This window comes from Debaryomyces fabryi, assembly GCF_001447935.2.
Source record: "Debaryomyces fabryi strain CBS 789 chromosome Unknown contig00045, whole genome shotgun sequence".
In the NCBI taxonomy this organism is placed as follows: Eukaryota; Fungi; Ascomycota; class Pichiomycetes; order Serinales; family Debaryomycetaceae; genus Debaryomyces; species Debaryomyces fabryi.
In genome coordinates, this window is record NW_015385471.1 from 45,000 (window position 1) to 71,651 (window position 26,652).

General features: G+C 35.7%; 15 protein-coding genes across 15 annotated transcripts; 11 read left to right on the forward strand and 4 right to left on the reverse strand.

Moving 5' to 3' along the window:
• Positions 1 to 82: 82 nt before the first annotated feature.
• On the forward strand, positions 83 to 1,639 carry AC631_02527 (uncharacterized protein; the record flags this gene model as incomplete). The annotated part of the gene is made up of 1 exon (XM_015611357.1): positions 83 to 1,639. One exon carries the CDS (start codon positions 83 to 85, stop codon positions 1,637 to 1,639), a length of 1,557 nt encoding a protein of 518 aa, XP_015467821.1.
• A 116-nt stretch (positions 1,640 to 1,755) lies between these two features.
• AC631_02528 (uncharacterized protein) lies at positions 1,756 to 2,973 on the reverse strand (the record flags this gene model as incomplete). The annotated part of the gene is made up of 1 exon (XM_015611358.1): positions 1,756 to 2,973. One exon carries the CDS (start codon positions 2,971 to 2,973, stop codon positions 1,756 to 1,758), a length of 1,218 nt encoding a protein of 405 aa, XP_015467822.1.
• Positions 2,974 to 4,111: 1,138 nt separating this feature from the next.
• Positions 4,112 to 4,729, forward strand: FGR41 (Fgr41p; the record flags this gene model as incomplete). The annotated part of the gene is made up of 1 exon (XM_015611359.1): positions 4,112 to 4,729. One exon carries the CDS (start codon positions 4,112 to 4,114, stop codon positions 4,727 to 4,729), a length of 618 nt encoding a protein of 205 aa, XP_015467823.1.
• Positions 4,730 to 5,480: 751 nt separating this feature from the next.
• RPL42 (60S ribosomal protein eL42) lies at positions 5,481 to 6,161 on the forward strand (the record flags this gene model as incomplete). The annotated part of the gene is made up of 2 exons (XM_015611360.1): positions 5,481 to 5,484; positions 5,845 to 6,161. 2 exons carry the CDS (start codon positions 5,481 to 5,483, stop codon positions 6,159 to 6,161), a joined length of 321 nt encoding a protein of 106 aa, XP_015467824.1.
• Positions 6,162 to 6,730: 569 nt separating this feature from the next.
• Positions 6,731 to 8,914, forward strand: CBK1 (serine/threonine protein kinase; the record flags this gene model as incomplete). Its single annotated transcript, XM_015611361.1, has 1 exon — positions 6,731 to 8,914. The coding sequence occupies one exon, from the start codon at positions 6,731 to 6,733 to the stop codon at positions 8,912 to 8,914; it is 2,184 nt and encodes a 727-aa protein (XP_015467825.1).
• A 393-nt stretch (positions 8,915 to 9,307) lies between these two features.
• AC631_02532 (uncharacterized protein) lies at positions 9,308 to 11,143 on the forward strand (the record flags this gene model as incomplete). Its single annotated transcript, XM_015611362.1, has 1 exon — positions 9,308 to 11,143. One exon carries the CDS (start codon positions 9,308 to 9,310, stop codon positions 11,141 to 11,143), a length of 1,836 nt encoding a protein of 611 aa, XP_015467826.1.
• Positions 11,144 to 11,536: 393 nt separating this feature from the next.
• Positions 11,537 to 14,464, forward strand: GCR3 (Gcr3p; the record flags this gene model as incomplete). The annotated part of the gene is made up of 1 exon (XM_015611363.1): positions 11,537 to 14,464. One exon carries the CDS (start codon positions 11,537 to 11,539, stop codon positions 14,462 to 14,464), a length of 2,928 nt encoding a protein of 975 aa, XP_015467827.1.
• Positions 14,465 to 14,563: 99 nt separating this feature from the next.
• Positions 14,564 to 15,529, forward strand: CAF16 (putative ATP-binding cassette family ATPase; the record flags this gene model as incomplete). Its single annotated transcript, XM_015611364.1, has 1 exon — positions 14,564 to 15,529. The coding sequence occupies one exon, from the start codon at positions 14,564 to 14,566 to the stop codon at positions 15,527 to 15,529; it is 966 nt and encodes a 321-aa protein (XP_015467828.1).
• Positions 15,530 to 15,606: 77 nt separating this feature from the next.
• On the reverse strand, positions 15,607 to 15,978 carry AC631_02535 (uncharacterized protein; the record flags this gene model as incomplete). Its single annotated transcript, XM_015611365.1, has 1 exon — positions 15,607 to 15,978. One exon carries the CDS (start codon positions 15,976 to 15,978, stop codon positions 15,607 to 15,609), a length of 372 nt encoding a protein of 123 aa, XP_015467829.1.
• A 912-nt stretch (positions 15,979 to 16,890) lies between these two features.
• Positions 16,891 to 17,349, forward strand: YNK1 (nucleoside diphosphate kinase; the record flags this gene model as incomplete). The annotated part of the gene is made up of 1 exon (XM_015611366.1): positions 16,891 to 17,349. The coding sequence occupies one exon, from the start codon at positions 16,891 to 16,893 to the stop codon at positions 17,347 to 17,349; it is 459 nt and encodes a 152-aa protein (XP_015467830.1).
• A 268-nt stretch (positions 17,350 to 17,617) lies between these two features.
• Positions 17,618 to 19,597, forward strand: AC631_02537 (SAGA complex subunit; the record flags this gene model as incomplete). Its single annotated transcript, XM_015611367.1, has 1 exon — positions 17,618 to 19,597. The coding sequence occupies one exon, from the start codon at positions 17,618 to 17,620 to the stop codon at positions 19,595 to 19,597; it is 1,980 nt and encodes a 659-aa protein (XP_015467831.1).
• Positions 19,598 to 19,689: 92 nt separating this feature from the next.
• On the reverse strand, positions 19,690 to 21,705 carry GYP8 (Gyp8p; the record flags this gene model as incomplete). The annotated part of the gene is made up of 1 exon (XM_015611368.1): positions 19,690 to 21,705. One exon carries the CDS (start codon positions 21,703 to 21,705, stop codon positions 19,690 to 19,692), a length of 2,016 nt encoding a protein of 671 aa, XP_015467832.1.
• A 317-nt stretch (positions 21,706 to 22,022) lies between these two features.
• Positions 22,023 to 23,237, forward strand: AC631_02539 (uncharacterized protein; the record flags this gene model as incomplete). Its single annotated transcript, XM_015611369.1, has 1 exon — positions 22,023 to 23,237. One exon carries the CDS (start codon positions 22,023 to 22,025, stop codon positions 23,235 to 23,237), a length of 1,215 nt encoding a protein of 404 aa, XP_015467833.1.
• An 86-nt stretch (positions 23,238 to 23,323) lies between these two features.
• On the reverse strand, positions 23,324 to 24,277 carry GRE3 (trifunctional aldehyde reductase/xylose reductase/glucose 1-dehydrogenase (NADP(+)); the record flags this gene model as incomplete). Its single annotated transcript, XM_015611370.1, has 1 exon — positions 23,324 to 24,277. One exon carries the CDS (start codon positions 24,275 to 24,277, stop codon positions 23,324 to 23,326), a length of 954 nt encoding a protein of 317 aa, XP_015467834.1.
• A 626-nt stretch (positions 24,278 to 24,903) lies between these two features.
• On the forward strand, positions 24,904 to 26,649 carry AC631_02541 (coiled-coil domain-containing protein; the record flags this gene model as incomplete). Its single annotated transcript, XM_015611371.1, has 1 exon — positions 24,904 to 26,649. A coding segment is annotated over one exon (1,746 nt), but the record flags the coding sequence as incomplete, so codon positions are not given.
• Positions 26,650 to 26,652: the final 3 nt, after the last annotated feature.

Here is a 26,652-nt window from a genome sequence, read left to right on the forward strand (position 1 = left end):
AGTTTTTTTATATACACACCATTATGGGTCATTAGAAATTCAAATTTAGTATGGTAAGAACAACCCATTTAGTGAAGGCAATATGACATCTCAATGGTACTATGTACCCGTCTGTATTAGATTTATATCAGAAGGAGATATACATGCACTATCAGGTGTTAATTTAGTTCTTAAAAATGAGGATGGACAGATATTATTCGAGTCAACCATCTCACTCAGCCATATTCCCCCACATAATTTGAAAGACTACCAGCTATATGTAACATCAAGCTCCCTTAGTGAAGGAGACGACGTGAATTGGCACCCATGTATACCTAGCTTTGATATCCCAATGATGGAGAGACGAGACGATAATTTATATAAATATTTGAATTTTTTCAAGGAAAATGGATTCAAGATAATTCCCAATGATACTATTTCTAGGAACACGCTTATGAGTCTTAATATCCTAGGAATTGAACCCAAATCGGGCTCCTTGAGTAAAATAATAGGTTCCGACTTATATGAAGTAATTGACTTTGCAAATGCTGAGGCTCCTGACTCAATTACCATCCGTTCGTATCCGTTCAGTTTCACTAATCCATTGCTATTTAGTGACTTCAAGTCGACAGGAGGAGTGAATCTCACGATAACGAAGGAGGATGAAATATTAGGCTATTTGTCTGATATTAAATATTTGGAAAATATGGCAGGAGGTATCGTAACTATATCTGAGACGACAGGTTCGATAGGATTGGTGTTGGGAAACTTACGCAAATATAATGGCGACGGAGACCTAGTATTTATACTATCGTGGGAGATGATTTGGAAGTTGATTGCGAAGCGAATCCCTAATTTAAATGCCAGACCTTCAATGAAACTGTCTAGCAGAATGAACAGAGTTCGCTCAATTTTACCAGTAGTTGTTACCGAAGATAGCAGTCTGTTCTGGGGATCATGCATATATTACAATGAAAGCACTTTAGTAACGAATAACCATGTAATCAAGCAGTATATTGATAGACCCATGCTGGTTGATTGCAAAATATTTTTGAGTAAGGAACAAACAATTAACCTTACAAATAAAGACGAGCTTTTTACACCCTATGACCAGTTAGATTTGTCATTTATCAAGCTTTCACACGAAAACCAAGAAAAGCTCAAGAAAATTGACAGTTTAACCCCTATTGAATGTGATTACTTTTATCTGACCGGAGAGCCTGTTACTACTATCGGCTTTGGACTATACTTCAATAATCTCTACGTGGAACCATTACAATCCAATGGTAATATATCCGCTAAATATTCTCTTCCTTTATATAATGGTAATACTTCTACGTTGCCATGCATTATTGTCACGTCGGCATCGTGCTGGAACGGATCTTCAGGCGGTGGGTTATTTAAACAGTCTACAAATCAATTGGTTGGTTTGATTTGCTCCAATGCACAGGTTGTTATTCCTGATTTTGGTGACAATAAAAAAGAAAACACAACTGAAAAATTATCGAAAATAGTGTTATGTATCCCAATTGAAGTCATAAACGACTGCTATAAGAATTTACATAATACAGAGAAGTTGGAGTTAAATGATAGAATAGGTCATACTTGGAATTTGATACCGTACCATAACGACATCATTGTCAGCAAACCGAAGTTGTAACTGTAATACATCGGTAGATTCTTAAAATAAATATACGTTAAACTATATCACAAAATAAATATATGTACAAAATTGGTATAATACAGCAATTTAGTATACAAACATAAGCAAAATAATCAGCCTTGATTTGTAGCCGCATTGACAACTGCCATGGCACTTGCGTTATTTGCCTTTTGTTCCACTGCTTGTGCTAGGGAATTAACCACATTAGCCTCATTGACTGAGGGTATGGAGGAACTGGCATCGTTGTTTTCGTTACTGGCGGATCCAGTACCGTTTGCGTCAAACCGGCTCACTTCTAGTAATGATGAATACAAACCCGTTAATTCTAATAGTTCTGTTACCGAATCAGATCTTAAATCATAAATAAGCTGTTGGAAGGAATGTGATTTAATTACATTTATAGATAATTTGTTCTCAGTTAAGAATTTCATTAAGTGCTTATGAAACTTCATGGATGAATATGGCGAATTATCAAAATCTGCCGACAAAAATCTTCGGTTAGAATTCATACCAAAGGAAGATAGCGATGAGTCGATGTTGTTTATGTTATTGCGAGGTTTATACTTATTGTACCTGGCCTTTTTCTTAGGATCCATTTCATCAGCGTCATCTGAAAGTTGTGGGTTTACATTAGGAACATGAGGACTGTTTGATGATTGTGTCTGGTGAACTTGCTGCGCTTGCTGGAAATTTGATGGATAGTTTAAGGGCATCCCGTTCGGTGCGTATGTTATACCGTTCCCGTCTATAGGAATTGGTCTCGAATTGTTTATCGAATCCTTTGTCAACTTGTGTGTCTTCAAGTGTTCACTGAGTTTTTTAGGTGATCCTTTATCTGATGCCAATCTTGTAATAATCTTTCCGCAATAATCGCAGGCTGCTATATTAGGGTCTTGTGAGTCTTGAATAAACCATGACCATACCCACGATTTCTTCTTTGCACCAAATTTTTGTCCTGGTCTATTCTTACGTTCCTTTCTGATTACCGCCTGGCCTTGCTTTTCGTCTACAGCTGTTTGTCCGTGTTGTGGGGCTCCAGATACCTGTCCTCCATGCAGTTTGTGTAAATGCTGAAGTGAATGTTGGGGACGTTGATGGTGTTGATGATTTTGTTGTTGCTGCTGCAGTTGTTGATGTTGTTGCTGTTGCTGTTGGGCCACTGCTACGGCTGCTGCAGACGCTGTATCACCCTGATGACCCTGGGGGTTTTGGAGGTGAGACAACTGTTGTTGTTGAAGATTACTCATCCCTGATAAGCTTCTCTGTGGAAAGGGTGATTGGTTGTATGATGGAAAGGTCAACGGGTTATTATTATTACCAAAGTAGCTCATATTGTGCCTTATGTCTATTAAAATCTGTGATTGATTAGATCATAATACTGAAAGAAAACAAATAATGCTTTTCCCGGAATCAGCTTTCTACGAGCTTCCGGATCGCAAGAAAAATTGAATGACGGTCGGTAGCCGGTATGCCGGTTTGCTTCTCTTATACCGTGTTGTCCTCAGTAAAATACTCTTAGATTGTAGAAACAACCGCTTACTAGAGGAATTGGCTCAATGTAGATACTTCAAAGATACTTTCATAATAATTTGAGCAAATTTGGGAGATGATAATCGGGTGCAATGAGTATTGTGGGTGTCAAGATCGGTCACCGCTCGGTTATAATACGACGAAAATCGCTTGCGAAACCTACACTATCAAACCAAAAAGTCCGAAACGAATAGTTATCATTAAACAGCTAGTTCCAATTGCTGGTATTAGTACCATTTGATTCGATTTGACTATAACGGAGACTACTGGGGCGAATATGCGATGAAAGGGAGCCTCTATTCGAAGACAATCGGCCAAACAACTGGCTAAGAATACACAATCTTGACCTCAGAGAAAGAACAATATCAAACCCGCAACTATGAAGCCATCACCATGGAAACATATAACGGTGGGACCTTATATTCTTGGAAAGGTACGCCCCGATGGTCCTGGATAATAGTTCAAAGGCCATATATCAATTAAGGTGAATAAGCCAGCAACCACGCGCGCATAACCAAGAATTCGTCAATTTTCGCAGCCAGCATAGTAGCCTTGTTTTGGAATAACTACTACTAGAAAGAGTCGTTCAGCAAGCACCGGTGACTTTAACGACCCGTTTAGTTTGGCGAATGTCAAGTTGAAGAGTAGAGAGCATTTGGACCAGCCATGTTTTAATTTTGAGTTCAAGATGCATCGATATATTTATAACGCGGCCGTTCTGTCTTCGTTTAAACTTTGGTAGAAAACCTTGTTACAAACTACCACAACAACTTAATTGATACCATTCAAGTCAAGAATCTACTAACGAACTATCCTTAGTGCTATTTACTCTCATTCTCTCTATCCAACTATAGTCATTCCCTTATACTATTTTTTAACTACAGTCATTCCTTTACATATTATCTCTAAATTTGCTACTACTTACAAAAAAACGAAAAAATGAAGTTTTCCACAATTTATTCCTTAGCCCTCGGTTTTTTAACGGCTCAAACACTTGCTGCTCCTGCTAACGAAAATGAAAAGCGTGATGACGATAAGGTTGTGATTCACCTTACATCTACTGTGCAAAACACCAAGACCAATACGCACATTGTTGAAGGTACCATGTCTACTCATACAAATTGGATTGTGAATACTGCTACCGAAACCTACACCCACTACACGGCTACAGTCACTTCGACTGTGTTCGGTACGCCGTACACATACACTACCGTTGCAAGCACGCCTATCCAAAACAAGGAAGCTGCTCCAAGTACCGATGACGCACAAGATAGTGGTGCAACAGAAACTGCTGCTCCCGAAAACAACGATGCTACTCAAGTTACTTCCACAGAAGCTGTTACCGACTCACCAGACTCAACTGCAGACGCAGATGCACCACAAATCACCCCTCAAAGTGCCACCTCGTCTGACTCGTGGATAATAGAAAATGTTTCCACTGTGACTTCAAACAGTGTTTGTTTCGTCAACTACGACTACTATTATGCCGACGAAGAAGATGATACCGACACTGTCACCTCGACTTCAACTATATATACTACGGTTACCCAAAGCTGAGCCAACTGCATGCTGAGTTAGTTTGGCGGTTTCCCGTCGTGTGCATTAGTCTACAAGCGGTGTTGGTATGGACTCTGGGCTAACATTCGTTTTTTTACTTCTTCCTTTTTTCCACCAGGGTGCAGTCAATAGACTCTTGATCTTTAAATTCTTTCGATTTCAAATTATTTCGGTTAATATATTATTTTGCGTGTATTCATCCTGTAGCAGCCATTATTGGGAGTATCGTCTGATTGTCCTGATCCTTATTTACTCTTTTACATTTACTGCTGATATATTGTTAGCGTGTTGAGCAACGTATATTTTACCTAGAAGAACGCTTTCTATTACCAGAGCTCCAGTCACACCGCATCCTTCTGCCATCTGCCCTGGCCACCATCCATTCTAGAGTCTGAATAAATTTCCCCTATAATATGCTTGCTTTGAGTCTTTTATCACCTCTTTTACCTATAGCCCACCATCTATTCTAGACACATGGCGATAGTACTGTCTTTCCACACCAGCCATACCTGCTAGGGATATAGGGCTTATAGCCCTATTCTCACATGACTGCAGCAATAAATTCATTTTGAAGAAAATTAGTTTTTGTGTCACATTGGGATCCGGGTAATACCGACGGACACAATTCCAAAAAATTTTCAGTCTAGACACCCACCATGGTCTGACAATACCGCTTGACTAGAAGTGAAAAAAAAGTTTGATTTTTAACTTTTATATAGTACTTAATCACATTACCTATAAATAAGACATAATGGGTATGTTACTAGCAATAATTAAGACTTCAGAGATGTATCGAGAGAAAGAAATGACCAGTATAAGGCGTATGAGATGTCCATGAATAATGAATGAATAAATACCTTCAGAAAATGAAAGAAAAGAGTAGTTGAATCGTAGATGAAAATTAACAATTATTGATGGAATATGTATACACGGATATCAAAAGAATGAGAATAAGATGATGATACATATAATAAGATAGAGATAGTATATTCAGTTGGATGGAAAATAGAAAGAGAATGGTGGAGGACGGACAGTCTTACTACGTTGTACTGACATAAATTATCTTGGATATACAGAAGCACCGGTATAGGCACAACATACTAACATAATTATAGTTAACGTTCCAAAGACTAGAAGGACTTACTGTAAGGGTAAGGAATGTCGTAAACATACTCAACACAAGGTTACCCAATACAAGGCCGGTAAAGCCTCTTTATTCGCTCAAGGTAAGAGAAGATATGACCGTAAGCAAAAGGGTTACGGTGGTCAAACCAAGCCAGTTTTCCACAAAAAAGCTAAGACTACCAAGAAGGTTGTTTTAAGATTAGAATGTGTCGTCTGTAAGACCAAGGCTCAATTAGCTTTAAAGAGATGTAAGCACTTCGAATTAGGTGGTGACAAGAAGCAAAAGGGTCAAGCTTTACAATTTTAAGTCTATTGAATACTTTGCTACATTATTACACAAGTATATGTTTAAATATTGTTTTATAGGTTCAATTTTGATTTTTCAATAGCCAAATTGGGGTTTTCAACTTTTTGTTAATAAACTTTACAGAAAATTATTCATTTTATGTATGGGATGTAGTGTAATCATTTGGGTTCATTTTGGGTCTCGATTTGCTGAAATTGTCGTAGTTAACTATTATATGAGGTCAAGCCTAATCAAAACACCGTCGCGATCAAAATCCATATAGGAGTATTTATTTTTTTCTTCCTACATTACATCTTCCTCCATTTAAGCAAGTTTTTTGGTATATATATATCTGATATACTAATACTAATAGCTGATTTCAGTAATATATTAACGAAGCAGCTGAGTGGCTTACCATTAAAAGAAATATATATCGTGTTTTTTTTTTTGAGTCCTATTGTTTGGATTTTGATTCGAGTCGCCCTAAATCATAAACGTTTATTTTCATAGGCGAAATAAACCTTTAATTCAATTAAAACTTCCGTATAACGGTGGATTGTGTTTATATTAATTGATAATAGATATTGGAGATGAATTACGATTACTTGACTGACCAGCAGAAACAACAGCTTTATTTTCAGCAAATGCAGGCTCAGCAACAACAACAACAACAACAACAGCAACATCAACAACAACATCAACAACAACATCAACAACAACAGCAACAGCAACAGCAACAACTACACTATAAGCAACAACAGCAACAACAACAGCAACAACAACAGCCTCAGCCTCCCAGACAGCCATTTACGGCGTTCTTACAACATAATGGATCAAACTCTGACTTACCTCAAATGGGTACTTTCCAGCAAGATTTGCAAAGGCAGAATATTCCAAATCTCAGGTTTTCCGAACAAAACCAACCAAGCGAGTTGGAACCGGAATTTCAGGATGATGATAGCTTTATGGATGAAGATCTCACCGAAATTCACGAACAGCCTCCCACACACGAATTAAATTCATCACCTATGGCCCATCCACATTCATTTCAACAAAATTTTCAAACGCCAACTAAGGACCATGATGTGAATTTAAGGAATCAGCAGTTTCAATCTGTTGATTCTGAGAGATCCTTGGATTTTAAGCCACCGGTAACTTTCACTACCCTCAACAACAACAGCAGCACGAACCTTTCCAGTCCTAGCGAAAGTTCATTCTTGAAGTCAAATTTAAATTTACCAACTTCCAACATTCCTCCATCAAATGCACCCAACGATTCAAATGCTCAAAAGTCTAACTATATATATTTTAATCGTCAACCAAATTCATTGAGTAAAATATCCCAGGATAAGGCTTCGTCGATAAAGTTGAAATTAGAAAATTACTATCAAATGTCAGTTGCTCATGCAATTGAAAGAAACCAAAGACGCTTAGACTTGGAGCATAAATTGTTGAATGAAGAAAGTGGATCTTCTGAAGAACGTAAAAATAGACAGTTACAGAATTTAGGCAAAAAAGAATCTCAATTTTTAAGATTAAGAAGAACAAAATTATCCTTGGAAGATTTCAATACCGTAAAAGTTATTGGTAAGGGAGCTTTTGGTGAGGTTAGATTAGTTCAAAAAAGAGATACCGGTAAGATCTACGCTATGAAAACATTATTAAAGTCAGAAATGTATAAGAAAGATCAATTAGCGCATGTTAAAGCAGAGAGAGACGTGTTGGCGGGCTCTGATTCGCCCTGGGTGGTTTCTTTATATTACTCATTTCAAGATGCCCAATATTTATACTTGATTATGGAGTTTTTACCAGGAGGAGATTTAATGACTATGTTGATTAGATGGCAAATATTTACCGAAGACATCACTAGGTTTTATATGGCCGAGTGTGTATTGGCTATCGAGGCAATTCACAAGTTGGGATTTATTCACAGAGATATCAAACCAGATAATATTTTGATAGATATCAGGGGTCATATAAAGTTGTCTGATTTTGGGTTATCGACCGGGTTCCATAAGACTCATGATTCTAATTACTACAAGAAGTTACTCGAAAAGGAAAATTCTAATCATACCAACCCACACAATGGCAACCTTCAAGCACCATCAATGGCAAACAACAATAGGAATTCCATGATGGTGGATGCAATCCATTTAACCATGTCCAACAGACAACAAATGCAGACTTGGCGTAAGTCCAGAAGACTTATGGCATACTCGACAGTTGGTACCCCCGACTACATTGCGCCAGAGATATTCGTGCACCAAGGATACGGCCAGGAATGTGATTGGTGGTCGCTTGGAGCTATCATGTTCGAGTGTTTGATCGGATGGCCTCCTTTCTGCTCTGAAACTCCCCATGAAACCTACAGAAAGATTCTCAACTGGCAGGAAACTCTCCAGATTCCAGACGACATCCACTTGTCGCCTGAGTCTGAGGATTTGATTCGTAAGCTTTTGACAAACGCAGAAAACAGACTTGGCAGATACAACGGCGCCGACGAAATCAAACTGCATCCCTTCTTCCGTGGGGTCGATTGGGACACCATCAGAAAAGTCGATGCACCCTTCATTCCTAAGCTTCGTTCCATTACCGATACCAGATTCTTCCCTACAGACGAGCTCGAAAACGTTCCCGACTCCCCTGCATTGTCAAAAGCAATGGAGCAAAGAGAACAGGTCCTACAAAATGGCGGAAATGTCAAAGAAGACTTGCCATTTATCGGCTACACTTACTCGAGATTCGATTACCTTACAAGAAAAAATGCTTTGTAAAATCCCGACAATGCATTGCTCCTGCCGTATGCTGCCGCATTATTTCTATTTAATCGTCTGCATTAACTGCGTTATTTAGGTTGTCTCGGCCGACCTTAACCGTTTACTAATTTTATTCCCGAAGCGGTTCGAAAATGTGATTAATTTACTCGTTTCGGATCTATGAATAGTAATCAAGCACTAAGTAAAGGATGGATGAAACATTTTTCAGCCGAATATTCCGATCATGTGATTATATATTAGTATGATCAGAGAAATTATAGCATGATCTATATATATCCGATAATACCTAGGTTTTATAGAATATATATAACACATTTACATTTAAGTTCTGGTAGAAGTATTTAACGAATTCTTTCTTTATTGTAACTTCTAATTGAGATTCCATTGAGCATGAAACCTATATATTCGATAGGATTGGCATCCATAGCGGCAGCCGCTAGTGTGATGAGCAAAGAAAATTATGATACAGCTAATGGATTGGAGAAAATAGAGGTACGGGCTGATCACATGGAACATATGGAACATATGGGCCATGTAGAACACACGAAAAGCAAGAGCGAATGGACAGAGACGACTCAAAGCAGCACTGGGGAGGTTGTGGCAACACCTCACGTAGAGCATCATCATCACGGGATGCCAATTTTGCAGACAGAGCTTTTGCCGGAGGAGAGAAAATTTTGGGAAAACTACAATACCACGACGTATTTCACGGTGGAATCGGAACATAGGGCGGCGTTGTACTGGCACATTGGCTTGACACTCATGTCTTTTGTATTTTTGTACCCAATTTGTCTTGTGTTGAATAATGTGGGATCGAATTGGTACTACGCTTTATTATTTGTGCACTCGACATCGGTATTGGTTGGGTTGATCAGCTTATCGGTGTTTGTGAAGTCAATTCCGGACTTGTACCCTAATAATGCCTATAATAAGATGAGTGTGATTTTGGGGATTTCCACCATCGTGCATGTCATATTTGCAGTCTTCAACTTTGGATACAAGGCAGCAACTAGTAAAGATGCTGTTTCCGCTGATTACTTCACTGTGTCCGATGAAGAGAGCCAAGAGTCATGTACATCGCCTTCGGCCACTTTATACGATACTCCGAGAGATAATTCCAATTCGATCGAAAGAAATGATTCGATGGACTTTAACTTGAAGACGTCTCTCGATTCAATGTTTCCGGCTAAAAAAGGTGGCAGCAGATTATTGAAGAAGGTAACTCGCATGCCTGTGGTTAGTACTATGGTTAACTTTTTTGGCAAATTTTCCGTGTATATTTTCAATTTGTTGAATTGGTGTCATTTCTTCTACTTTTTGGTTTACTTACCAACCGCTATTGCCACCTTTGGCTGCTTCGGCCAGGGAAGTTATGTTTTTAATTTGTTGGCCCATTTCATCAAGGGTGGTGTCTTCTTCAGCTTAGGACTCTTGTACTTGGCTAGATACTGTGGCGCATTCACAAACAAGGGCTGGGCTTGGAACCATAAGTTTATCAAGAACTACGAATTGAAACTCAGTCGCTGGAATAGAATCCAGAGTAAAGGTTTATGTACGATGGAAATGATTGAATCTTCTTTAATCTTGTTTTACGGATGCACTAACGTTTTTATGGAACACTTAGCCAATCCTGGTGGTGAATGGACTGCTAAAGATTTGCAGCATGCATCGATTGCATTCATTTATATTGGATGTGGTTTGTGTGGGGTCTTGACTGAATTCAAGTTGGCTAACTGGAGGTTCGAAAAATCAATCCATAACTTCGAAAGCTTCAATGACCAATCTTTCTCATCAAAAATTGTGAAGGCTGCTCCAGGATTTTCTCCAAACCCATTCCCAATTTTGACTATCTACTGGACTGGTGTTTTGATGTCACAGCACGCCCAAGCTTCTATGTTATCTACGGACATTCACAAACAATGGGGGAATTTGTTTGTGTTAGGTACTGTTTTCAGATTCATTACTTATTTATTACTATTGATCTTACCAGCTAATAAGGAGTTAACTAAACCACTCAGACCTATCAGTGAGTTGTTAGTATGCTTTTCATTATTATGCGGTGGTTTGATCTTCATGGAATCTTGTGATCCAATAGTTTACGCGTTTGAATATAGAGGATTTACCTCTATGTTCACACTTAACATTTCCTTAGGTTTCATCACCTTATTAATGAGTTGGGAAATGAGTGTTTTCGCATTTAAAGATTGGCTACTTAAAAGAGCCTAATCCTTTTTCATGATTGCTTTCTATTTATTATAAATATGTGAGGAATTAATTCCTCTTTCTAATCCTTAATGTCTAATGTTGCTAATTTAACTAATTTCGTTATTTCGTTTTGTCAATAAAGTAGTGTTTTAAATATTTGACATTGTATTACGTAGTTTTCATTTAAACGCCTCAAAATAAATTACGAGACAACTGTATTTTGCTCTCTGATATTATTCAGCACGATAAGTCTACAGAAGAAAGAATTTAATGCCATTATGTTGGTGAAATAAGAAGTGATATTTTCTCACTAGTACTTTCGTAAACCACTTCTCGATTTTTTCGCTCACTGAAAAATTCCACAGATTTTGAAATTTAACGAGAAATAACTTCTTATCGACAACAATAACGACAATGGATTCTTTCAATTCATCGAAGAGAACCAGAGACGAATTCGAAAGGGATAATCAACATAATGAAGTGGATGTTGATTCCAAAAAGCAACATTTAGATCCAACTACTGAATTAGTTACAAATGTTTGTAAAGATATTAGAAGAATTGGAGAAAATGCAAATCTTACAAGCCAAATTGACGATATTTCATATATTTCGAACCCGATAGTTGCAGAATTCGAAAAGATTGATAAGTTGAGAGTTTCCATCTTGAACACTTTATACTCTATTATAATTGAGCAACCCCAAAAGATAACCTCATTGAGTATTTTAATCTTGTTATGTAACGCTAAAAATTTCTTGGTCTCCAAATACGTTATAGAATTTTTTCATTCTAAAGCCCAAGGTTTATTAGATAAGATAAGCGAAGAACAAGAAAAGAAGAATGAAGAAAATAAGGATGAAGAAATGAAAGATGAAGTAGATGAAAACGAAGGAAAAGAAAAAGAAAAAGAAGCGAAGGAAATTAAGAAGGAAGAGAACAAGGAAGAAATCCTTCAAGAAGATGCAGGTGTCTTCAATAATTTAAAATCAATCTTGAAATTCTTAGCTTGTTTGTCACCCATAATTGATAACTATTCAGTTATTAATGTTTTTAAACAGTTCTTGAATTTATCAATAGACCTACAAAAACAAAGTGAAACCAGAAACGGAATAGCTGAGGAAATATTTTATAACACATTAATTTCAGTACCTTACTTATTGAGTAATGATACATCCGAGGAAGCAATTAACCATTGTAATGATTTGTTAGAAATCGCATCTAACTTTAGAATTAAAGATGGTGCTAAGACTATTTCATTATTGCAACCATTCGATTCAAAATTAAATAATTTTTCAGATAAATTACCATACAACCCTGAAAAGATGATAAACGTAATATATCCGTCATTAGTCGCCTTGCAAGGAGAAGGCAAAGATTGGGCTAATTTGAATGGTAAATTGTTCTTGAATTTCAAAGAATTGATTGATCCTATTATTGAAACTTCATTAAAGAATAATGTTATTTCGAATGAAATTGTTAAGCATTCTTTACCTCAATTGTCTCTCCCTTCGGTTGGGACATTATCAACTTATAAACCACATGGCTTGATTGATAATTTATGGTATAGAAATACTAGAATTTTATTCCAAGTTTACAATACTACGGAATTTGAAACAGTTCCTGCTGTAAACTCTTATTTCGGGTTGGTCTTTAAAGATTTAGCTTTCGACATCTTAACAAATCTATCATTCAACAAGAACGAAACAGCAATTCAATTATCGATTTTAGATCTTTATTTCGCTAAGAACTTATTTGCGCCAGCAGGGTCCTCCGTTGATCAATTGACGATGATTAATAATGATAACGTCTCTGGCGAAAATAATCCACCATTATCTACATGGAAAATTGAAGATATTGCGGTTGAAAGTATATTAACAATGATTTTTCAATTACCAAATCCTTTGAATTATGAAATCTATTACTATACTGTGTTAATTGCTTGTTGTAGAGAAAGTCCTGAATCTATTGCACCTGTATTTGGTAGAGCTATTAGATTTTTTTATAACAATTTAGAAACTTTAGATTACGAATTAAAGATTCGTTATTTGGATTGGATGACGATTCAAATTTCAAATTTTGAGTTTAGTTGGAAGTGGGACGAGTGGGTTAAAGATTCCCAGAAGTTTAAGAATTTAAAATATCATCCTAAAAAGAATTTCATTAAAAATTTAATAGCAAAGGAAGTGAGATTATCAAATAAGAATAGAATCAAAGAAAGTTTCGTCACAGTTAATCCAGATCCTGCTGCAACCGATAAATTAATTCTTTTAGATGAGTTTTATCAATACTTGAATATTTCATTATTCCCTAATGAATCAAAATACATCATTGATTACGATAATGAATTATATGGTAATAATGATGAGCTCAAAGAAGTATTGGCTAAGTTAGAGTTTGAAAGAAAGGAAAAACTAGCAAATAATTTAACAGTATCTCCACAAGAAGAATTGATTTATAATTTCTCGAACTCAGGATTACCTTTGCACGAGGTGTCCAATAAGGTTTATGATTTAATAATAGCTAATTGGAAACCAAACAGTGAGTTTTATGATCTATATAAAGAAATATCAACGAATTTAGAGGATTACGCTGCTATAAATTCAGACAAATTCCTCATCAATTTGTTTTTCCAAACTTACGCATACATCGGATCCAGATCGATTTATTCTGTGGTTAGTTTATTGTCAAGAGATATTATCAAATTGAAGTTTTTGAGTGGCGTGGAAATAAAGGATGAAAATTATCAAGCAAGTGAATTTCAATTTCCAGTCGTTGAATTGACTGAAGAACAATTTGATAACAGACAGAATTGGATTATTGATTCTATCTTCAGAATTTGGGTCCATCAACCTCAAGTAGTGTTTTTGATTTTAGAATACTTGATTGAATTTGAAGTTTTAAAGCCAAAGTATTTGATAGGCAAGACATTAAATTTGGCTTCCAACTTAATCATCGAAAATGTTTCATGTATGGAATCTGTCAATAGAGTTTTGATCAACTTTTCTAAATCTTCCAATGATGAGTTCAAAATTCTTGTATTGAAGTTATTTGAATTAATTGTTAAAAACTTGAACGAGATAGCCAGTACTTTAGGAACTAATACTTCGGATGAAGTGTCAATTCTCAAGGATTTTAGTGATGAAGAATCTGAGGACATAGAATTAATGAACAAAGTTGATAATCAGTGGTTATTCTATGAATACAAAGGGCTTTTAAAGAGTTACTTACGGAAGTTCAGTATTTATAACTCTGGTTTCATTGGCGAAATTGAAGATTTATTTAAAGGCATTGAAAACGAACCCGTTAGAAATGATACTTTGAACTGGTTAAAGGAATTACAATAATCTATGTATCTTTATTATATAATCTAATGTATCTTAAATCGAACTATAAAAACCGATATCCGAAAAAAATAGTTATCGCTTAGTTAAATGCTGGTCAACATGACAGATAACACCAACGACCATACATTAGCGGTAGAAACCATTGACTTAACGTATAAGTTCCCTTCAAACAATAGAATAGGATTACAGGATATTAACCTTCAAATTCCATGGGGATCAACTAATTTACTCCTCGGACAAAATGGTGCTGGGAAATCGACTTTATTAAAAATCTTAGCAGGTAAGACTTTAATTAAACAAGGAGGACTAAAACTAGGAGGATTCGACCCATTTGATTTTTCGAAGGAAAGAAACGAAAAGCAGAATTCTGATGTCAATAATTTAATTACTTATCTAGGGACCGAATGGGCAGCCAATCCTGTTGTTAAAAGAGACATCCCTGTGAACTTATTGGTATCTTCAATTGGAGGAGGAACTTATTCCGAAAGAAGAGACGAATTGATTAGAATTATGGATATTGATCCTGAATGGTCAATGGCATACATTTCTGATGGTGAGAGAAGAAGGGTTCAATTAGTGATGGGTTTATTAAAACCATGGAGGTTATTATTATTAGATGAAGTTACAGTCGACTTAGATGTGGTAGTTAGACAAGATTTGCTTAGTTTCTTGAAGAAAGAATGCAGACTTCGTAATTGCTGTGTAATCTATGCTACACATATTTTTGATGGATTAGGCAAAAACTGGTGTGATAGAATTATTCATTTAAATGAGGGAATGAAGGTGGACGATATAAATATGAATGATATAGAGTTCGTATCCAAAAAGGAGAATCTGCAGAGGGCCAATGACAAAACTATACAAGTAGAATTAGCAGAATCATTACACCCTTTGGCATTAAATTGGTTGAGAGAAGACTTGAGAGAAAGAGGATCGAGAGAAGAAGAGAAGACGAAAATGGCCAAAAGGCAGGATGATTGGAATAATGCAAGAGAAGAGAATTATTTTGATGGGAATGAATCAAAACTCAAGGATTACTTTAAGGCAACTAGAAGTGCTAAATAATTATTTTATTATATATAGACGATATATACGCTAATGACATATGCAATATCAACCCGTGAATGCTTGATTGTTCTTTACTACAGTTCCTCTAATAAGAATTTACGTTCTAACTCCATGAATTTAACGATATCCTGATGCTTTTTCAAATTTTCATTTAGTACCCAATTTCGATAGTTCAAGTCTATTATATCTATGCTTTGATCTTTTCCAAAACTAAGAATATCGCGGATTCGACCTGGCTCCTCTTCCATCTTACGTCTTATAACGTTATGCTGTTTGTTTCTAGGTGTCAAGGGAGTGGTAGGACCTCTCTTTTGTGATTGAGTATTAGAAAGTCCGTCTTTGACTATTTTAGACAAATTTATTGCAGAAACAGTCTCGTTTTCGATCTCCTCATGTTCTCTGTAATCATTACGGGGTGGAGTACGTGTTATATTCTCTTGGTTCATCTCGTACAGCTTAACAATGTTATTTAAAAATGGTTATTCTTTCTATGGCCCTGTTATTGTGGTTTTGTAAACAAATTATAACGATGTTATATGCACACCGAAGTTATTGCTGCAACACCAAGAAGACAAGACTACGCCAACTATCTATACTCTAGCATTACCTAGAGACAATACCTCAACATCACTGCACGATGTTAATGCTCTGTATCCCCTTTTATCGTAAGTTTTATTTTGAGAAATACAGAAGTCAGCTCAGTTTACAAAACACACAGTTACTAGATCAATAAGTTTTGCAACTTTTCAATTACAAAACCAATATATCGTAAGACACCTGGTTATCACTGACATCGGCTAAGATACATCAAAAGCATTTAATACGCTTCGAATAATCTTTCAATTCCATTATTTTGTCAAAATCAAGTCTCAAGTTGTGTTGCTTGTCCTGCCGCAACACTTCAGTCGAGGTCAATTCAAAACTCACTGCAAATAGCATTCATTTACATGGTCTATAAGTCGATTGGAAATATCATACATATACCCCTCAAAGTCTACTCAATAAATGGCAATTTGAAGTACCACTATGTACGATAACTTTTTGCATCAAATACGCATTTCGTGCCTTATGCGACAGTAGTTAGATGAGATGACCTCTATCAAATTGACCCACCATTTTTGATCCTGACTACGTGAAAACTACCCATTTAAGCCATTGACCTAGCTACTACTCTCCTGCTCTCAATAATTCCATAAACCATGCTTGTTTCCTATGATAGGAGCATCTGGAGATGAAAAACGTGGTCGTGTCTGCTTAATTTTGAAATTTTCGTCGACGAAAAAAAATTCGACGCTATAAATAGTGGTGAAATTCTCACCTTGATGTTAGCAGGTATTATAACGTAACTACAAATCACAATGTCTAACAACGAAAGAACTTTTATTGCTATTAAGCCAGATGGTGTCCAAAGAGGATTAATCAACTCTATCTTAGGTAGATTTGAAAACAGAGGATACAAATTAGTTGGTATCAAGTTAGTTCAACCGACTGAATCCTTATTAAGAGAACACTACGATGACTTACAATCTAAGCCATTCTTCCCATCTTTATTATCTTACATGTTATCCGGTCCAGTTTTAGCTACTGTCTGGGAAGGTAAGGATGTTGTTAAGCAAGGTAGAGCTATCTTAGGTGCTACCAACCCATTACAATCTGCCCCAGGTACCATCAGAGGTGACTACGCCGTTGACATGGGTAGAAACGTTTGCCACGGTTCTGACTCTGTTGAATCTGCTCAAAAGGAAATTGGTTTATGGTTCAAGAAGGAAGAATTAGTTGACTACAAGCCAGCTTTATTCGGATGGATCTACGAGTAAATTATTTAGCTAGTGTTTAAATATGTTCAATTGGTAGTACTTTTGTCAATGAGAGTATATCAAGTCGATTAAATAGCTGAATAATTGAAAATGAAAGATTTCATTTCTAGTAGAAGGTCGTGTAGAAATAACCAATATCAATACCAGTTGAATATATGTATATATCAATCTGGAGATATTGTATGTTTACAAAAATAATACGAACTCAATTGATATAAGCAGAGTTTCTTGTTTTTCGTAGTTCACTTATATTAGTAGGTTCTTGGTCATGTCGGTGGATGATAATTTATTTAACGATCAAAATAATGATATGCTAGATGCAAACGATGAGGACGAAGAAATGGAAGACACTGAGATCAATAATAACGAATACGGTGAAGATGAAGAGGAGGAGGAAAATGAAGACGACGACGAGAATGATGAGAATAATGAGGAGGATGAAGATGAAGATGACGATGAAGATGATGATGATGACGACGATGACGATGACGACGACGAAAATGAAAATGAAGAAGGTGACGAAGATGAGGAAAGAGCCAAATTCGTCGATGCTCGTGAATCGAATGACTCTGAACTGCAGGCAGATGCTAAGAAGGATAAGGATAATATGATAGTTGATCAATCTGATGCGACAAACGACGAGCAACGTCAAAAAGAAGCAGATAAACAAGATTCATCGAAGACAACATCAGAACAAGACCAAAACGAAATAGACGCAGAAAACAATTTAAACCATGTGTCAAGGGAAACTATAAGAGAGAATTTAATAATAAAGGCTAAGGAATCAAAAGAGTTTGATATAATTCCTTCCGTAGCTATTCCTTATACATCTGAGTGTCATGCATTAGCATTTACTGATGGTCCAAAATGGATTTTAACTGGTGGGGAAGATGGATTTATCAGAAAATACGACTTTATTGCATCTATAGAAGGGAAGTCACCATTAACGATGGCCCAGAGACACAATTTGGTTGACTCCATAACAAAGGCTGGTGTAATTTCATCGTACTGGGAAAATGAGCAACCTTTAACTAAAAAACAGATGATGAAGTCTAATCCCAAGTTAAAGATAAGTGATTTTAGCACAGGTTCCGTGAGTTATGAACCAAAGGTGAATCCAGTATATTCGCTAGATGTAGAAAGAAATGGCTATTGGTGCCTTTCGGGATTATCATCTGGTGGTATTTCATTGTATACTATGAGATATAATGAAGGAAATATCCATCATTATTTCAAGCATTCGCCTAAAAAACAAAGCCCTACCCTAGAAAATGGACATAATGATGCAGTATCTGTATTGAAGTTAAATACGGAACAAAAAAGATTCCTCTCTGGATCTTGGGATAAAACAATTAGAGAGTGGGATTTAAATACAGGCAAATGCATTAACTTATTCACTGGTAGCTCTGGACAAATCTCAAATATCCAATATAGACCAGAAGGCTTGGCTGACTTTGCATTATCCTATGAAGATTCAGATGTCAAAATTGATGAGCAAGACGTGAGGCCAGAAAGCGATATTGATTCCTTATTCGGAGATAGTGATAATGAAAATAATGAAGATAGAAAAAATATTGAATCACTGGATAAGTCTAATTCATCAAAATTAGTAACTAATGATTCTAAAGCAACAAATAAAACATTTAGTAACGATTCAATATTTATGAGTTCAAGTATTGATGGTACTATTAATCTTTGGGATGTTAGAGTTTCAAACACAACTAGTAGTCCTGTATTAAGGTTGGGGGTCTCGGAGGGTATTCCTCCTTGGTGTATGTCGTCTACATGGTCTAATTGTGGTGAATATATCTATGCTGGTAGAAGAAACAGTACAGTTGAAGAATTCTCAATTAAAATGCCACATAAAAGATCAAAGTCAGGTCATAATAAAGATACTATGGTTCCAAATGTTCTGAAATTGTTGCAGTTTCCTAAAATATCAGGTCCTGTTAGTGCCATATCTACACTTCCGAACAATGATTTCATTTTATGTGGGTCAAACGATAATATCAGATTATATAATTTGAACCTCTATAACGATTTGTCTAATACGTCCAGCACAACGAATAAGAAGCCTGCAACACCTTTCATGATTATACCAGGTCATCACGGTGGTATACTAAGCTCTTTGTATGTGGACGGGACAGGTAGATTTATGGTAAGTGCTAGTGGTAATAGAGGATGGGGACATGCAAATTTCACAGATTCTGTGTTAATTTATGAAATCGATTTTGAAAATGATAATTAGACAATCTCTTATAGAACTTAAATAGTAATGAGATAATAATGAAACAGATCTAAGTTATTAAAACTGTTTAAATTAAATTATATAACCATAAACTATCCAATAAACCCATAGATGTTATTTCTTAGGTTCCCTAAGCCAACTTGCCCAATATTAATCCCACTATTCACAATATCCGAATCTTTTAAAGAGGTATACATTTCACGTACAGCGCCACCTGCTTCATATGCTAATGTATTACTTGCGCTAACAACAAAATCATATAGTGCTTTAATAGATTCCAGATCAAGTATATGATATCCAAACTTTCGGATCATCGACAACGAGCCTGATAAAAGCCTTGATATATTCAAACTCTGATAGCTTGGATCATTTTTAATCAATAAGAAATGCATCATAAATCCAATAAATCCGACAGTAAAGCTGATTCTGTAAAAGTTCGTTAAAAGAACATTATGCTTATTGTTGCTACTGAGTTTACCCTCTGGAGTTGGCGAGCCATCATGGTGAAATAGTTTCTTAAATATCATAGATGAGGTATTAGCAATCTTAGTATTTATCGAAGATGATGCAGATGTAAAACTTGTGATAGATGACGATAACAGGTTTGGTAGACTTGTATCGAGATCAGAAGTGGAGTTTGATAATTCTTCTTGTTGTTCTAATAATTTTTGCTGGAGCGATATGTTATAAACAGTTTGCTTTGACATCTCTTCATCTTGAAGTTGGATAAGATCATTTAATGAAGAATCGGGTGGATTTTGATCGTTAATTATTAAATAGCTGTATTTATAATCTTTGATTTTCCTATCAACAAGTATGTCTGATGTATTTAATAGGACAGAATTTTGATTAAATTCCTTGAACCATACATCGTATGTAACATCTGAATTTTCAATATCACTGATTAAATAGCTTTCGATCAAAATCCTTGTTTTATTCAAAATTTTATTAAGATCGGAATCAGTCATAGAGCTGAATAAGTTATTGGGGGACACTAAGGTATGAACTAAATCTATATCAATTTCGGGTCCTTCTGCATTAGTTAAGTCATTCGGATCGATATTTAACTGGTTAAATATGTCTTCTTTATGAAACAATAACAAAGCAACATATAAATAAACATTGACAATCACAGAATTGTAACTTAATATAAAGTCCCATATTATTAGTAGTTGATGCAAATTATTTAAATCGTGACTGTAAAAAGTCAAGATTGAGGATAAACCTTGATAGAAGTTATAATCATAATGAAACCCAGATGACAGAATATATGAGTTACTGGATTGTTTTATCAATTCAAATAAATCTGTATCAATAACTTCTAGAAGGCTAGGAATTAATTTCAAATGGTTGATAGAAAGGTTTATATCGGTGATCATATAATCTCTTAAATGAAATACTGTGAGCTTTTCTAATAGTTTGAACGCCAATTCGTCGTTTTTTGATGAATTTGGTTCGCCGCCTTGTTCATAGCAAACAATTAATATAATACTTGCTATATCATGATAACCTTGATAATAATTAAGACATGGATACTTCCTAAGTATCTTGATTATAAGATTCAATAGGCTTTTCTTTAATTGGTCTATATCATTATTCGAGAAAATAGCAGTAAATGATTCGTTTTGTAGGTGATGATAAGATTGCATATGTGATAGCACAGTAAATGATCTTTGAATATCCAATTTAACCTGGTCTTCATCCTTATGTGGCGGTAAATCATTTAAGTCTAAATCATTAAGTAAAAATGACGTAACCGATTGTCTATTCAACTTTAAGTTTGGTGAATCTATTCCTGATTGCTTGTTCGACAATATTTCTTCATCTGTTTCATCCCCAGAATTAGCAACACCTAATATTAGTGGCCATATTTTCATTCTGAACTCATTATTTATTAGCCCTTCTGTTGATCTCAGATATTCCGCTAATACATCAGTGTTTTTATTTTGCAATGCTTCACTTAGCGTTTTTGCCTTCAAGCTCTTGATAGTATCACTAAGTGGCACTCCATCATTGTTGTAAAATGATTTACCCAATTTATCAAAGTCCATTGAAACCCAATCTGGATGCAGCTGCAATAGCGTTTGTGAATCTTCTTTAACTGACATTTCGCTTGAGTAATTTATTCTTCTTATAAAAAAACTCTGATATTTATTGTTTTCTGTAGAAAACCTTTTTCTAGTACAGTAACTTGCTTATTTAATCTATAAGATTATCATTTAACAGGGTATTAAACAAACGTCCTGAAGTAAGATTGAATCACAAGCACCCTAATCTTTTTATTATCGATTATCCTTTTTTATCTGGTGCTCGGATGCCGAGCTGTCCAAATCTTACCCCATGATCATCCATTCTTTCTATATACGTTTATTCATTTCTAGTCAATTGAAAAACAGAGGAACTAGTCACTAGTAAAATAGTAAATATGAGTATTGAAGCTTCCAAAATTATTGATGCTAAGCCTGTTGATGGGCCAAGTTTAGAAATCGCCGTTACGTGGGCTGATGGGACCGTATCCAAGTACCACAATATTTGGTTACGTGACAACTGCCATTGTGAAGAATGTCATTATAGTGCAACTAAACAACGTTTATTGAACTCATGCTCGATTAAAGCAGATATAAAGGCAACTTCTGTGGACTATGATGCTAAGGGCTTGAGAATTGTGTGGGATCAGAATGGCCATAGGAGTGAATATGAAAGTGATTGGTTAGCATTGCACTCGTACAATCCAAAGCTAGTACCAAACCAATTGAAGATCAAAGGAGAACAGGAAGTCTTAAAACAGAGCTATTGGAAAGTCAAAGACATTAAAGACAACTTTCCCAGTGTTGAGTTTAGGGCCATTATGAACTCGGACGACCGCACAGATAATGAAGAAGCTATTAAAGATTGGTGTTTGAAAATCTGGAAATACGGTTTCTGCATGATCGATAACGTTCCTATTAGCCCTGGAGAGACCGAGAAGCTCTGTGAGAAAATCACCTACATTAGACCTACTCATTATGGTGGTTTCTGGGACTTTACCAGTGATTTATCGAAGAACGATACTGCGTACACTAATTTTGATATCTCGTCTCATACCGATGGCACTTACTGGAACGACACCCCAGGATTGCAATTATTCCATTTATTATATCATGATGGAACTGGAGGTACTACGTCCCTAGTCGATGCATTCCAATGTGCCAAAATATTGCAAAAGGAGAACCCAGAGGATTTTGAGTTATTGACAAAAATTCCAGTACCTGCCCATTCTGCCGGGGAAGAAAAGGTTTGTATTCAGCCAGATATTCCTCAGCCTATATTTAAGCTTGACAATGAAGGCGAGTTGGTTCAAGTACGTTGGAATCAATCTGACAGATCGACAATGGACAGTTGGTCAAACCCAGAGGATGTTCCAAGGTTTTACAAGGCCATCAGTAATTGGTATAAGATAATCACCGATCCAGAAAACGAAATATTCTATCAATTAAGACCAGGCCAATGTTTGATTTTTGATAATTGGAGATGCTTTCACTCTAGAACTGAGTTTACAGGTAAACGAAGAATGTGCGGTGCGTATATAAACAGAGACGATTTTATGTCACGGTTAAAGTTATTGAACTTAGGAAGAAAAGCAGTCTTGGATTCTATTTAATTTACATTAGTAAGTTCAAAAAGTTTTTTATTTTTTTTGAAATATGTAAAATTATACACCACTCTAACTCAAAATCTTTATGTAGCTTAAGCAAAGATCGGAATCTTGTCCCAATCCCATGGGTTATTAAATCTTAAATCTTGATCTAACTTAGAGATTTCATTGAAGTCTTCCTTTTCTAAATTGAAATCATTCACTTCCAAGTTTTGTAATAATCTGTCTGGGTTGTTTGATTTTGGAATGATAGCAATGTTTCTTTGAGAAGCCCATCTTAACAAGACTTGTGCTGGAGTTTTCTTATGCTTATCGGCAATCGACTTAATAGATTTGTGTTCAAATAAGGTTGGAGTATCCAAAGCTTTAGAGTGTTTTAATTCCAAGAAAGATTGTGGACCAAATGATGAGTATGCAGTAATAGCAATATTTTGAGATTGGACGTATTCAATTAATCTTGGTTGTTGTAAGTATGGGTGGTGTTCGATTTGTAAGACGGCTGGTCTAATCTCGGCACCTCTTAACAAGTCGTATATTAAAGCACCTGAGAAATTGGAGATACCAATTGACTTGACTTTTCCGGATTTGGTTAATTTTTCCATTGCCTTCCAAGTTTCTGCCAATGGCACATTTTCATAGTGGAACTTGTCTCCATCCCCGCAGTAGAATCCTGGTGGGTACTTTTCTTCAATTGGAACATATTTGAAAGCAATTGGGAAATGAATTAAAAATAAATCAAGGTATTCCAAATTCATGTCACTCAATACTTTTTTCAAAGCTAATTCAACGTGCTTTGGGTCATGGTAACTATTCCAAAGCTTGGAAGTGATGAACAATTCATCTCTAGCTACTAAACCTTCCTTAAGCGCTCTGTTGATACCTTCACCAATCTCCTTACAATTACCGTAATCTTGGGCAGCGTCGAATAATCTGTATCCTACCTTAATGGCATTGTAAATGGTGTCAGCACAAGTATTATTGTCGACTTTCCAACAACCGAAGCCAACTAATGGCATTTCATATCCTGAATTTAACTTAATAGACATCTTAATTGATCTTTTTCTTTACTCTTAGTTTATAACTACTATAAGTTGAAAGTGAAAATTCCCCTAAATGTGGAGGGAGGTTCGGACTTATTTATAGTCCAAATCTGGCCGACTGAAATCCGGGTTGCTTTAATGGTTTTTTTTAATAGTGGTGCTCGATCCGTATACTACTTTTATCCAATTCGCAGTTCTTGGTTAATCCGTATCGAATATCTATGCACTATTACTCCCATTAATTAACCCGAACTACAACATGCTCGGCTCACTATTATTGCCCCACATAATCCCCTTTTTTCTTACAAAAAATATATCGTAACAATAAGGTGACTTTAGGTTCTACATGTTCACGTATTCTGCCTAGTACTTCTTAAAACGGAAAAACTTTCGGTAGAGGGGTTGAGTAGTCAAATTTATTTGTAAGGTAAGTCTACGAGAGGAATCAGTTGTCGCAATTAGTGTCATGTTTGATGTCAAATTTCACCTGTTTTTTGACAAAAGTCTCGCTTGATGCAACAGCCCGATTTGGCTATTTCATAAACATTAACAATCTAAGATCGTTAGACATCTTTGAATATGGATATTAGATAGCGTAAATCAATAAGGAGTCAGTAGAAACTTCATCAAACATGACATCAATCCCATTGTATTTGAAGATCAAAAGCTCCAGGAAGGACAAAGAAGCGTTATTTGAGACTAGTGATAAAAGCATTACGCTTAACGGCAAGCAATACGATTTCACAAAGATATATAGTGGTAGTAATAATACATACAAAGAATTAATAGAAACACTTGACCCATGTTCATACTTTATATTTATGGGTCCTACAGGAAGTGGTAAGACTACTACACTTAAACAAGTGATCTATGAAAAGATTCATCAATTAGAACAAGCTGCAACAGAAGCATGCATTACTGCATTCGAAGTGAGTGAAAACAAGTATGTAATAGATTTGCTTGAAACGCCAATAAAAAAAAAAGAGTACCATAGCTCGTGCTTCGAATCTCAATTGCATAAAAGAAAGTTAAAGGGAGATTCTCATGAGGTGTTGGAAACTGTTTTTAAGAAGAGGAATACGAAGAAAACAGCCTTTAATAGTGAATCTAGTAGATCTTGTCTAGTGGTAACATTCTTTTATGATGACAAAAGAGTTATCTACATTGATCTTATGGGTAACGAAAAGTATGAAAAATCGCTGCTGCTATCCAATGCGTTTGCCAATACGAGTATGTCATCTATAACGCAATTACTTGCAAACAAGGCATCCAATAGTGGAAGATCTTCCAATCTCATAACCAATCTAATTTTCAAAGGTAATTTTCCAAGTCCAGGAAAGATTAATATTATTTTAAACGTTGATCCTAATGGAGATATCACTTTGCTTAAATCTATATTAAATAACATTGCATCTTTGGTCAAAAATTTTAAATTGGAAACCACAGGATCTAAAAAATTAGATAAAACGCCTAAGATTCCACATTATGCCAAACCTACAATTTCTTCCCTTAGTCCAACTAGAATGGCTCCCAGATTGACTTACAGTGTGAGTCCAATAAGAAAACAAAGCTCCACTCCTTCAAAATTCAAGATGATTCCAAGTACAGACAAACTTAGCATCGCTCCTAAATTATCAGGATCAAGGATTCAAAAATTCCAAACACCTACAAGAAACGCATTTATTGCTCCAATCAAGACCTCGCTGCCTTACAGAGCGAGTCATTTGACCAATAATTTTTATGAAATTCAAATTTCTAGTTTGAAAAAGACAATCAAAGATTTGGAACTTGAAATATCGGATTTCAAGCATGAATATAAAGAAATATTTCAAACAACAACTCTAGGAAATCGAGATATTAGTAGCATTGGAACTTTCGAACTAACTGATAATGATTCCAAACTGATCTCGCTAAAAGGAGAATTAGATGAATTAATTAGAATTAAGGCCACTAATGATAGCTTGTTGAAGCAGAAAAACGTCTTAAATGAAAAAGTCAATGATTTCAAAGTAGACTTTTATAAGTTCAAGCTGGAGCACAGTAACTTTACAGGTAATATAGAAGCATTGAAAAAGGTTGTAGGCTCATTTGATACCAATGATAGTCAAATAAGGTTAAAAAATAATGAAATGATGGAAGAAGTGAAGACTATAAAGGAAAATTTAAACAAGGCGATGCTTGAGAACTCTGTTTTAAATTCACAGCTTAAGACATTAACTACGCAGAATAAAATATCAATGCAAACAATTGAGGATCTTCAGAGAGACAAGATAGAGCAACAGCTTTCAATGGAAAAGCTAGCTCAGGAAAATAATTCCTTGCAAGCCAAAGTCTTAGACACAAAGAATTTAGGAGAAGAGATTTTAGATTTGAAAAAAGTT